General features: G+C 48.9%; 1 protein-coding gene across 2 annotated transcripts in view; it reads left to right on the top strand.

Annotated features, from left to right (window-relative positions):
- The window catches only part of LOC106602374 (F-box/WD repeat-containing protein 7), a 189,949-nt gene that overhangs the window by 72,714 nt on the left and 105,072 nt on the right, over positions 1-12,163 (top strand). For both annotated transcript variants that reach the window (XM_082974176.1, XM_082974175.1), the window contains exon 3: positions 7,682-8,413. In XM_082974176.1, the coding sequence (XP_082830302.1) occupies positions 7,751-8,413 (663 nt within the window). In that variant the 5' untranslated portion in view covers positions 7,682-7,750. The remainder of the gene's footprint in view (positions 1-7,681; positions 8,414-12,163) is intronic.

Genomic DNA, 12,163 nt, shown 5'->3' with positions numbered 1-12,163 from the left:
TCACCTCTCTGATCCCCAGAGTTGCCTAGTGACAGCTGCACACGCCACCAGAGTCTCCCCTGACTCCCAGTCCCCCCCCCCCCCAATCCCCTATCCCCCACCGTCAAAGACCCTGACATCAGAGAACAGACACCGCTAGCTTAGTATTATAGAGACAGCCTGACTACTGGCCGATAACCTTCTTGTGAAGACTGCAGAGAAATAAAAGTTGAATCCTCTGATGCAGTGGCTGGACCATGACTTGCTAACCAGACAGTCTGCTATTTTACATGCTGGATGGGTATTACAATGTTGTGTTTGCAATGGAGATGTGTACAGAAGAACCCCTCCCCCCCTGCAGAAACACTACACACCCACGTACTCACACTTCTTAGTGCAAGCCGGGGAGGCTGGCTTGGGAGATGCAGCTTTGTCTTGTGTCTCTCTTCCTCCCTCTTCCACTTAAACTCTTGACGTGGTGCCAGGTCCTGATGCCTCCGAATCAGAGGCTGTGCTCTCTCATCCACAGAGTAATAACACTGGCTGTGTTTTGAACTGACACCTGGGCTGCATAGTAACTCAGATCGGGGAGCTGAAGTGGTCACACTGCACGGTCACTACATACAGTCATGAGAAGTCCATATTCACATAGTAGCGTGTAGCCCTTTAAACTCGTACCCGTATACGGGTTGAAAATGGCAGATTTGGACACGGATACGCGCCTAAATTGGGACGTAGTTGGCTCTACAGTAGCATGCTATACATGACGTCAGAGCCCTGGCTCTGCGCTTCACCACGCTGGATGGGATTTGACCGACAGATGTCCTGAATTTTGAGCACCGTGCACGGCAAGAAGTTGCCCTCATCCCTCCCGCTAATTGGGCCAACGTCTGCAAATTATTTTGGTCTGATTTGAAGGAAATGCTGTAAATTACGAGGACTATATATTTTAAAAGATGAGACATTGAGGATTATAGTAAATACCGCTTTGATGTCGTACAAGCAAGTCAAACAATTGTATCCAAATGTGCACTTTACATTTCCACATAAAATGTCACGTCATTCAGTGTCAACATTTATGATCACTGTTTGATGTAGTGACGAGACTACTTGGCGCTCTACCCTGGGTTGTTCTGAACAGAATAAGCCTATGTTGTATTGTGAACAACATTTACAACGGACCACACGTCTGAATGCAAACCACTCCATTCTACGCGCACCAAAATGATGATCTGCTTCTCTGAATTGCTTTGTGAAAGCCTAACACTGTAAAATCGGATTTTGTAACTTAGCTAGTCATGTTGGCAATAGAACAAGCTTTCAGATGTCCGCCTGACCTACATTGCGATTTTATAATGGACCGTTTTTGGATAGCGTAAACAACAGTAGTTGTGTGACGGCGGGGATACAGGGCTGTGTTCCAAACGAAACGACTACAAGTGTGCTTGCTCTAGTTCCTCAACGGCACAGCTAGGAGAGCTCCAAAAGCCCCTTATAGTTAAACTCTTTTTCTGAGTCAACTGTGCGCACTTTGGAGAGGTGTGTGGCGACCTGGAAACACCAGTTACACCTCTCACTCAAATCCTTTTTTTTGGTGTTATGTTGCACCTACCCCAAATTTCCCAGCAATGTTCTTATGTTACTGAATGTATCCAGAGTGTTTTCCGATTTCCCTGGAGTGTCGGGGGTTAAAGATTAGACCATCTTCCCACCAGGAGTCTGTCTAGCTAGAGCACAACCAGTGAATAGTGGACGATGGAATGAAGGAAGCATGGAGAAACACTTCCTAGAGAAAGGTCATTTCCCAAGCCCTAGTGTACTGGGAAGCCCTGCTGCCCTGGGGGGCATTGAGGCGGTAAAGGGGTGACCCATGCCCGGATGCCTGTGTCCCCAGAGAGCTGATGGCTAGTATGGGGCGCCATTCAGGACATGTTTACAGATGCAGTATGTCACTGGCCGGAGAGAGTGGCTTAGTCATGTTCCATTGAGAACTGTGCGAGAGCGAGGCAGGCAGGAAGGGTAGGCGAGAGAACACTATTTGAGTTACTAATATTCTCAATAGCACAAACAGTCTTAAAAGGTCTAAGCACATCTGTTCAGTCACACGGAAATAACCTCAGTGCAAGGCATGTTGGGACAGCAACCTTGTCCTCCAACTACTCCTATAAAGACAAGGGACATCTACCAATCAAGCGTCCTTCCAGAGTTAAGCACATTATGGATGCGTCCCAAATAGCACCCTGTTCCGTAGAAAGTGCACTACTTTGACCAGAACACTATGAGCCCTGGTCAAAAGTAGTGCACTATATAGGGACTAGGGTGCCATTTAGGACTTAGTACATTTTCCCACAGTTCCCAACAGGTGCATTGACTCCCCCCTCCACCATCCTAAACCAGCGTTTTAATAGCTTCCTCCATCAGTCCCCCAGCTGTGCTGCCCTGCTGCATCCCTCCATTCACCCCTGGATCTGCCCTGCACTGGATAATCCCTCCGCTCTACTGTAATTCCTGCCCCTGTGGCCAATTCTAGCAATGTGTTCACAGCAGGCTTTGGGGCCCCACAGATCAGAGCCAAACATGAAACGACGAGAACGCTTTAACCATCCTCAATTACACCGAGCAGGGGGAGGGTGGGGGAGGGAGGGGAAGAGCGAGAGAGCCCCTGTTCTTAAAGCAATATAGCAGACACTCTGACACCAGCCAGTGTCTCAAAGTCTAACCTCCGCCAGCCTTCTGTCTGGGCTCTCTCTCTCTCTCTCTCTCTCTCTCTCTCTTGATTGGGTGGTCTAATTAGCACTAACATTTCCCCTCCTGTTGGAGACGACATTAATCAGAGGGGTTACGCTAACGAGCAAAGCACTGGGTCGGTACGGCGGTCGGAAAACATTCTCTTACGTTAATTGGAGGTTGATTAAACGTTGCTGGAGGAACCCCGCTGATTGCCCAAGGTTGATGTCATCAAACGAGAAGCTGCCTCTTATCGTAAAACAAGCCCAAAATGAAAAATACAACTTAAGAATGAAATAGTCATGTGTATTTGGTTAGGAAATAAACTAGCTAGAGCAGGTGCTTGTGACTGATAGAAATTCCAGGTAGACCATGCCTCTACTCCGCTGTTGGGCCCTTGGGGCTCCGTACTTCCAGTTCATTGCAAATGTGCAGCTGGATAATTATTATGTGTTTTCTTAACTTCTGCTGAAAGGTACTTGCGTTGTATAGGCTAGACTAGAGGCACCTGCTCAGTAAAGAATAGATCTAACCATAACAGTAAAGAATAGGTCTAACCATAACAGTAAAGAATAGGTCTAACCATAACAGTAAAGAATAGGTCTAACCATAACAGTAAAGAATAGGTCTAACCATAACAGTAAAGAATAGGTCTAACCATAACAGTAAAGAATAGGTCTAACCATAACAGTAAAGAATAGGTCTAACCATAACAGTAAAGCAACAGTTGGGCATGTTTGAATGGGCCCCGCTCCCACAGAAGGGCCAGCTCTGTGCCACATATGCTATGGAGAGAGTCTGGCCCTCTTGTCCTGAGTGCTGCCATTTTATTCTTGTCACCTTTTACCTTGTTACACACAACCTAATGGCATCCTGTCATTACACACCACAGCTCCGTGTGTGTGTGTGTGCTCTCCCAGGGCCGTTGCTGGCTTATAGAATTTGTATTGACCTCCCACTGTTTCCGCTGTCTGATTAACACTGACAAATGTTTTATTCCGTCTTGTCTTAACACTGCCCTTATAACCATATAACCAGTTCTATGCATGTAACACCTCTGCTGCTTACCTGTCACCTTTGACCTTTATATGATATCATTAGCAGCCATACAGGTTGTATTAATGAAGCATAGGCTACTATCTGTCTATGGACCATTATACTGGTCCAGTATCATAGTAAGCATCTTAGTCATGGTGATCGTAGTGGATGAATGATCTCTGGTGTTGAAGTTATGATGAATGCTCTATGGCAGTGTTTCCCAAACTCTGTCCTCGGGACCCTAAGGGATGCACGTTTTGGTTTCTGCCCTAACACGACACAGCTGATTCAAATAACCAACTAATAATCAAGCTTTCATTTGAATCAGCTGTGTAGTGTTAGGGCAGAAACCAAAACGTGCCCCCTTAGGGTCCTCAGGAAGGAGTTTGGGAATCTCTGACCTACGGTGTTGAAGTCTTCTCTGGTTGATTTGAATGGGATTTCAGCAGGACTCTGTACAAGTACTCCCTCTGCTGGTTCTTCAATCAAGTACTGGAAGAGGATACCTCTTCTCAGAATGAACATCAAGGATGTTTCTGACGCTAGATTAGGATTAAAAACGACCTGTGCTCTCACATGTTGGTCACATCTATGGTTATAAGAGGCGGCAGGTAGCGTAGTGGTTAGAGCGTTGGAATGGGAACCCGAAAGGTTGCAAGATCGAATCCCCGAGCTGACAAGGTAAAAATCTGTCGTTCTGCCCCTGAACAAGGCAGTTAACCCACGGTTCCTAGGCCGCCATTGTAAATAAGAATTTGTTCTTAACTGACTTGCCTAGTTAAATAAAGGTGTAAAAAATACAAAATGTTCTTGACACCCCTTATAGAACCATGTTTAGGCTACAGATTCCTGTTCTCTTGGCTCTTCTTTCAGTGGCTGATTCATTGCTTTGGCGTAGTGTCAGTGTCCTGCCAGTTTATCAATAAAGCTGTCATACTAAAGACGGTCATTGTCAGATTGACTCGTCCTCTGAATGGAATTCACAGGCAGGCTGGCGTCTATTCCTGTTCTAACGGAGTACACTCACTTCCTGTTGGTGTCAGTGGAGGCGGTCCCGTCTCTCAAACTGTCACCTCTCCTGGGGAACTGGAAACGGAATGTGGCCGACTTCAAAAGGAGGGGATGGCATGTAGGTTATGCTAGGCTATTTTCCACCAGGTGATAGACACGTTTGGTGTGTGTGTGTGTGTGTCAGACTCCCTTCCTACTGTAATCTCCTATAAGAGTGAGGGACACTGACCGTGAGCTCAGTCATGTATTTCTCTAAATGCATGGCTCTGAGTGAGCTCATTCAGGTTCAACTTTGTCTGCGTACCTGGGCAAGGTGAATGTGTCCTGTTCTAGTCTGTCACATAGACCATCGCCGTGATCACCCAAGAGGCTAACGAAACAACATGACCGGGATGGAGCTTTCCCACTGTTCCCCAGGCCTGCACTCCTCCCTGCTCCCTCACTCCTTCTCCTCTAGCCTGCACTCCTCCCTGCTCCCTCACTCCTTCTCCTCTAGCCTGCACTCCTCCCTGCTCCCTCACTCCTTCTCCTCTAGCCTGCACTCCTCCCTGCTCCCTCACTCCTTCTCCTCTAGCCTGCACTCCTCCCTGCTCCCTCACTCCTTCTCCTCTAGCCTGCACTCCTCCCTGCTCCCTCACTCCTTCTCCTCTAGCCTGCACTCCTCCCTGCTCCCTCACTCCTTCTCCTCTAGCCTGCACTCCTCCCTGCTCCCTCACTCCTTCTCCTCTAGCCTGCACTCCTCCCTGCTCCCTCACTCCTTCTCCTCTAGCCTGCACTCCTCCCTGCTCCCTCACTCCTTCTCCTCTAGCCTGCACTCCTCCCTGCTCCCTCACTCCTTCTCCTCTAGCCTGCACTCCTCCCTGCTCCCTCACTCCTTCTCCTCTAGCCTGCACTCCTCCCTGCTCCCTCACTCCTTCTCCTCTAGCCTGCACTCCTCCCTGCTCCCTCACTCCTTCTCCTCTAGCCTGCACTCCTCCCTGCTCCCTCACTCCTTCTCCTCTAGCCTGCACTCCTCCTCTCCCTCACTCCTTCTCCTCTAGCCTGCACTCCTCCCTGCTCCCTCACTCCTTCTCCTCTAGCCTGCACTCCTCCCTGCTCCCTCACTCCTTCTCCTCTAGCCTGCACTCCTCCCTGCTCCCTCACTCCTTCTCCTCTAGCCTGCACTCCTCCCTGCTCCCTCACTCCTTCTCCTCTAGCCTGCACTCCTCCCTGCTCCCTCACTCCTTCTCCTCTAGCCTGCACTCCTCCCTGCTCCCTCACTCCTTCTCCTCTAGCCTGCACTCCTCCCTGCTCCCTCACTCCTTCTCCTCTAGCCTGCACTCCTCCCTGCTCCCTCACTCCTTCTCCTCTAGCCTGCACTCCTCCCTGCTCCCTCACTCCTTCTCCTCTAGCCTGCACTCCTCCCTGCTCCCTCACTCCTTCTCCTCTAGCCTGCACTCCTCCCTGCTCCCTCACTCCTTCTCCTCTAGCCTGCACTCCTCCCTGCTCCCTCACTCCTTCTCCTCTAGCCTGCACTCCTCCCTGCTCCCTCACTCCTTCTCCTCTAGCCTGCACTCCTCCTCTCCCTCACTCCTTCTCCTCTAGCCTGCACTCCTCCCTGCTCCCTCACTCCTTCTCCTCTAGCCTGCACTCCTCCCTGCTCCCTCACTCCTTCTCCTCTAGCCTGCACTCCTCCCTGCTCCCTCACTCCTTCTCCTCTAGCCTGCACTCCTCCCTGCTCCCTCACTCCTTCTCCTCTAGCCTGCACTCCTCCCTGCTCCCTCACTCCTTCTCCTCTAGCCTGCACTCCTCCCTGCTCCCTCACTCCTTCTCCTCTAGCCTGCACTCCTCCCTGCTCCCTCACTCCTTCTCCTCTAGCCTGCACTCCTCCCTGCTCCCTCACTCCTTCTCCTCTAGCCTGCACTCCTCCCTGCTCCCTCACTCAGTCCCTCACTTGTCTTTCCAAACTCTAGCTGTCATGGCTAATGGACTAACGTCCTATTCAGTCCGTACATAATGAGCTTTCTGACCCTTTGGCTTCAGAGTGAAGGCGGTGCCATGTTGGGTAACTTGGTTCCATCAGTTTCTGGTACAGAGTCTCTGTCATCTAACTAGCTAACATGGCCTTCTATTGTGATGTAGGCTTACGCCCTTACCTGGTCCCAGATCTGTTTGTGCTGTCAATAGGAGTTGGCAAGACGGCACAAACAGGCTACATCATACCATGCTTGTGTGATTAACGTCTATAATTTTGTGAATAACGGCAGGCTTCAAACAGCATGAACAAGCTGTCTGACACAAGCCTACCGTATGTTTACCAAGACAAGAGTTAAACTGCGCTGGGGAGTTTATTTTGATTAGGCTAAAGTTTCTGGGAACCACCAGATTCACTGTCAGTAGACCAGTAGCCTCGGATGGTAAACGGCTCTAAACATAACAGAGCTGGACTTTCATTCTCATTCTGAACAATGTTCCAAAGCCGCCATCCAATTCCAAACTACCCCAATGGTTAAGAACAGTAGTTGGACTGGAGTCTTCCATATGGAGCCAGGAATGTCGCTGCTTTCATATCATGACAGGTGGGCTGTGTTCGTTGGCTGTGTCAGAGGCTAGAATACGTGTGTGTGTGTGTGTGTGTCACGCTGAGGCCTGGTAGTTAGTTATTGTAGAAGTTCTAAGGCCTGTGCTATGTGATCCAAAGCCAAAGCTTTCCTCTATTGTCTCCCGACCAAATGCAACCATTTCGTGCATCTCCCAGCACAAATGCTTTGTTTTATTTCTACCGTTATGAATAAAAGATGAAGGGGTTATTTCCACTTTATTTTGGTGAGCGTCAGCATTGCAATTGTCTGTGTGTATGAGATGGATAACTCTAATATCTCCTCTTTTCTCCCCCCTCTCTGTTTTTGTTCCTCTCTCTCGCTCCTTTCGTATCTCTCTCCTACAGAATGCCAAGCCCTTCTCCTCCTCAGACAGCCTAGTGAAGGTCCAGGAGGTAGCAAGCTGGCTTTTGGAAATGAACCAGGATCTGCTGTCGGGGGGCAGCAGGCGGGGCCTGGGGGGCCGGCGAGGGGGCCCGGGGGCCCAGCGAGGTAACGCCTCCTCCTCGGCCCGGACGCCCCAGGGCCAGCAGCCTGGAGAGGAGGCCGACGAGGAGGAGCACATGAACCGGGTGGTGGAGGACCAAGAACACCAGCAGTCCAGAGTCCAGCCTGCGGCCTCGGCGGGGGGGGAAGGAGTGGAAGAGCCGTGGACCTCCAGGGAGAATGGGCCCCGGGGAGACGGAGAGGAGGAGGATGGAGGAGGAGTACCCAACGAGGTGAACGGAGGAGGGACTAAGGGCGGCCGGTGGATGTGGGAGGCGGAGCGACGGCAACAGGGGGAGGATGACGAGGAGGAGGAGGAGGAAGAGGAGAACAACAACAGTGGCAGCCAGCAGGGAGAGGAGGAGGAAAGGACAGAGGGAGGAGAGAGAACGGGGAGGGAGGACGAGGAGGAGATGGACCAGGACAGTGATGACTTTGAGCATTCGGAGGAGAGCGGGAGGGAGGAAGAAGAGGAGGAGGAGGGGGAGGACGGCCTCCACTCACCCTCCACCAGGAGTGATGCATCTGTCCCCAACAACAACTTGGACCAGTCCTCGGGATGCCAACACCAAAGCTCACCCATCAAGAAGAAGGTAAGACCTGACCAGTGTTAGTATTTCACAGTATACCAGAACTTACTAGATACTAGAACCTTCAAAAATGGTTCTCCACTAGAATTGTTACTTTTGTTTTTCTGTCAAATGTCTCATGCCGTCTTCTGATTTGAGAAAGGATCAAGTCTGTATCAGCGCAGCCAATGTCGCCTTATCGTGCCTACTCCACTTCCTCATTGCTAGCTCTAGCCTGGCCTGAGGAACCAGTGCACTCCCTGGGAGTCTGGGCTGCATCACGTTAGCGCCCCACTCATACTGGCTCTAGCCTGGCCTGAGGAACCACTGCACTCCCTGGGAGTCTGGGCTGCATCACCACTTATGCTGAACAGAAGTTAACACCCGTGAATATTGCAAAACGGCAACAATGTCCATTACAGGCTAGAACAAGAAGATACTGCTAGCTTCCAGCTTTGTAAGCTAAGATTCCTTGCTAGCTTACAGCTGAAGCGTACATCAGTTCACTACCCTAGTACCTTGTTGGCGATAATATGCAAACCATAACACGCACTATTGCTGATTTCAAAGCTGATTGTCTCCAAAAAATGTATTCATTCATGTGATCTCCCTCGCCTCACTTCTCTTCCAGTCAATATTGTCTTTGCTGGAGCCCCAAACTGAGTGTGAATGACATCATGGGTCTTAAAGAGACAGCGCACACATTTGATAAAATACGTTTTTTTTCTTCTTCTATGCAAATGTTGTTGGTCAGTACAATAAAATAAGTCCCTAATGGAAGGGTAACAGATTGTTTGTCATCTGTAGCCCTGTGAAATCAGCCAAAACAATAACTCATTGCTTGCACACACTACTATTGAATATGCATTCACCTGTATTGTGAATAGGCCAAGGCTACATCTTGATTTCCCCAATTTATCAATAGAGATTTACCATTCAAATAAAGTATTACCTTTACTGTTATGTAGTTAGATTGGTGAAAACAAAGTCAAATTGATATTATGATTGATTCATTGATGCATACAAAAAATGTAAATCTGTCAAATGTAATGATATTGCCTAGTTAAAGGTTAAAAAAAATATATTGAACTCCTAAAGATCTGTCTGGATCAAGTCGCGTTCTGTGACTGGCTAATAGGCCTTCTTTTCCCCCTTGCTATCATGATGGTATCTAGTATTATGATGCTGAACCTGGTGTCCGTATCAAAGACAAAATTCTGCTATTGTGACATCACTAACCTGTGGTCAGATTTTATGTTGTGTGTGTGTGTGGGCCTAGTGTGACGGTCTGAATGTACATAGAAACAGGTACAGTATTGTGTGAATAGGATCAAAGTAAGTTATGCTCCTTGCTTTTCCACCTCCCTGAGAAGGTAAAGGTAAAGCAGTCTGTTTCAAATCAGACACTTTCAGAAATGTGCAAAACCTCTAACAGCGCCTAATAATCTAGCGAACCCTTGCCTCCAGGCATGACATGAGCAATTGTTGATACTGAACGTGATCCACAACTCTCGTAGTCCTTAACAGAGCAGTACAGTTGCTGTATTTCGAATCCAATGGCTCCCTCTTGTGTTCAAAGTAAGTTTCTACATTTTTAAATTCATGCAGTTAATTTCTCAGCTGTTGAAAATGCCAATAAAAAGGCCTGTGATTTGGTCTTAATGTTATTCACATACCCTCTACACTCCACTAGCTGTACCCCTCAGCCATTTGTCAGGCTGTCTCTGTGGTCAAATTGCAATGCTACAGCAATGCGTTAATGCCATATCAAACAATTATAGCATATCGGCCTATAGAAACTTCTAAGAGAACATTTCCAGTAGTCTGTAATAGGTACTATGAGAAGGTCTACAACCCTCAAACTCAACTCTGGACCTCGGAGCCAGTTCCACTGCGTTTTTCCCCATTTGTTCCCCTCGAATCAGACAGATTTTTAGACCTGGGACATCAGGTGGATGCAATGAATTATCAGGTAGAGCAGAAAACCAGCAGGCTCTGAACCTCGTACGGTAAGAGTTGAACACCTCTGATCTTCAAGATAGAAATGGAATTACTAGACTTTCTATACTCTACAATGCATAGGTCATACAGGGAGAATGTTATGTGCGATTGACATATAGCAGGAGCTGGCAACCTTTCTTGGGTTGCATGCCTGACCCGTGTCTGTGACATTCCTTCTTGGTAGAAGCAGCAAAGGTGCTGACTTCAAGGACCCTTACCTTCTATTTCGAGGATCCATAAGTGAAGATTGAGTGTCTTGAAAGATTGTTCCCAGCGACGCTTCTCAAAGTCGCTGTTCAGCACCACTGTGTTTACTTCAGCTGAGCTTTTACTTAAACTCTAATTGGATATCAGGTTGTGGGGTTGTCAATCAACTGAGGTTGTTGACACAATCAGAAATATTGTTTGAAAGACTGATACAGTAGAAACAGTAAGGTTGACTATTTATTAAAGGGATACTTTATCTACTTCCCATAGTCAGATGAACTCGTGTCATTTGTCTCTGTCCAGTATGAGGGAAGTTGGAGGTAGTTTTGCGAGCCAATGCTAAATAGCGCCAGCGTAATGAAGTCTATGGGTAGCTACCAGCATTCTCTAGAGAAGTAGATCAGGATATTGGCAATGAGGCCCTACCTATCCATTTAAGTAGGCCTATAGTACTTCAAGTACATTTCAGTCAGTTGCGATATACTAGAGCATTCACCAAGGACACAGCTCAGCGCTTGGCCGCCCACCTACTCTAGTGTGTCCTCGTCTAACCACATCTTGCTGTCTGTCTTGGCAACAGGATCGACACAGTGCTGTGTTGGACTGACAGGTCATCCATTCCCCGCTGCTCTTCTCAAATCACTCAGCCAACCCGTGAAGGTAAATCTATTCCGCCGCCCTCGGAAATCACTCTTTAATTAGTCCGGAGAAATAATGAACGACGGTGAAGTGACAAACTCGGCCCACCTGGTAGCCTTGGTAGCCCTCCGCTACAATGACAGAGCCTCCTCTGAAAGACGAGGAGACCAGGCAGCAGACCATTTTATTGGACTAGATTTATTACTCCAGAGAAGGACGGCTGTGTGTCATCTACCCCCCACCCCACCCCTGATTTGTCCTCGGGCAAGCGTCAAGTGTATCCCAGGGCTTGTATGACATTGGGGCTACCGATTTACAGGACAGGCCTTCAGTTAGGGCTGGAGCTTGGCTTGGAGCTCACTGTGCCTCCCCCCCCAGGCGGCCCCGGGCCACGTTCCGTAGGCCAACGTTCTGGAACACCGCAGATGGAAGTTAATATCATGAATAGAGCTGACATGATTCCTTATTTTACATGTCAAGAGAGGCATGTTTGTTCTACATAACATGGGAGGTAACTTAGCCTCGGCCGAGTGGTGCGTCCCTTCAGGCAGTCCTGGAATGGGTCTCTTTGTGCCGAGCCATGTGGCTCTGTTCACCTTTCACAGGTGTTGTGCAGCCGCCGGCCGGCCGGCATGAAATGTACCACATGTTTTTTTTTGCCATACCCACCCACCCCCTTCTCTCCTGTGAGCGTGATTGAGCTGCAGCAGTCAAACACCTTGGAGAGATGGAGAGAGAGAGAGAGAGAGAGAGAGAGAGGAGGGGGAGGGAGAGCTACTGTAGCAGTGAATGCGATTCCATTCACAGCCGAGCGCGCCACAAGCGGGGGAGCTGTGACGGTAACACTTGTCAAAGGGAAGTGGCCCGTCTGTCTCGCTGGTTACTGAAAAGCTCAAGGACTGACTGCTCCTCATCCCCCAGTCCAGC

This window comes from Salmo salar, chromosome 04 (assembly GCF_965601325.2).
Source record: "Salmo salar chromosome 04, fSalSal1, whole genome shotgun sequence".
Taxonomy (NCBI): domain Eukaryota; kingdom Metazoa; phylum Chordata; class Actinopteri; order Salmoniformes; family Salmonidae; genus Salmo; species Salmo salar.
Note: the sequence above shows the minus strand (reverse complement) of the source record. Positions and strands in the feature narration are given on the sequence as shown.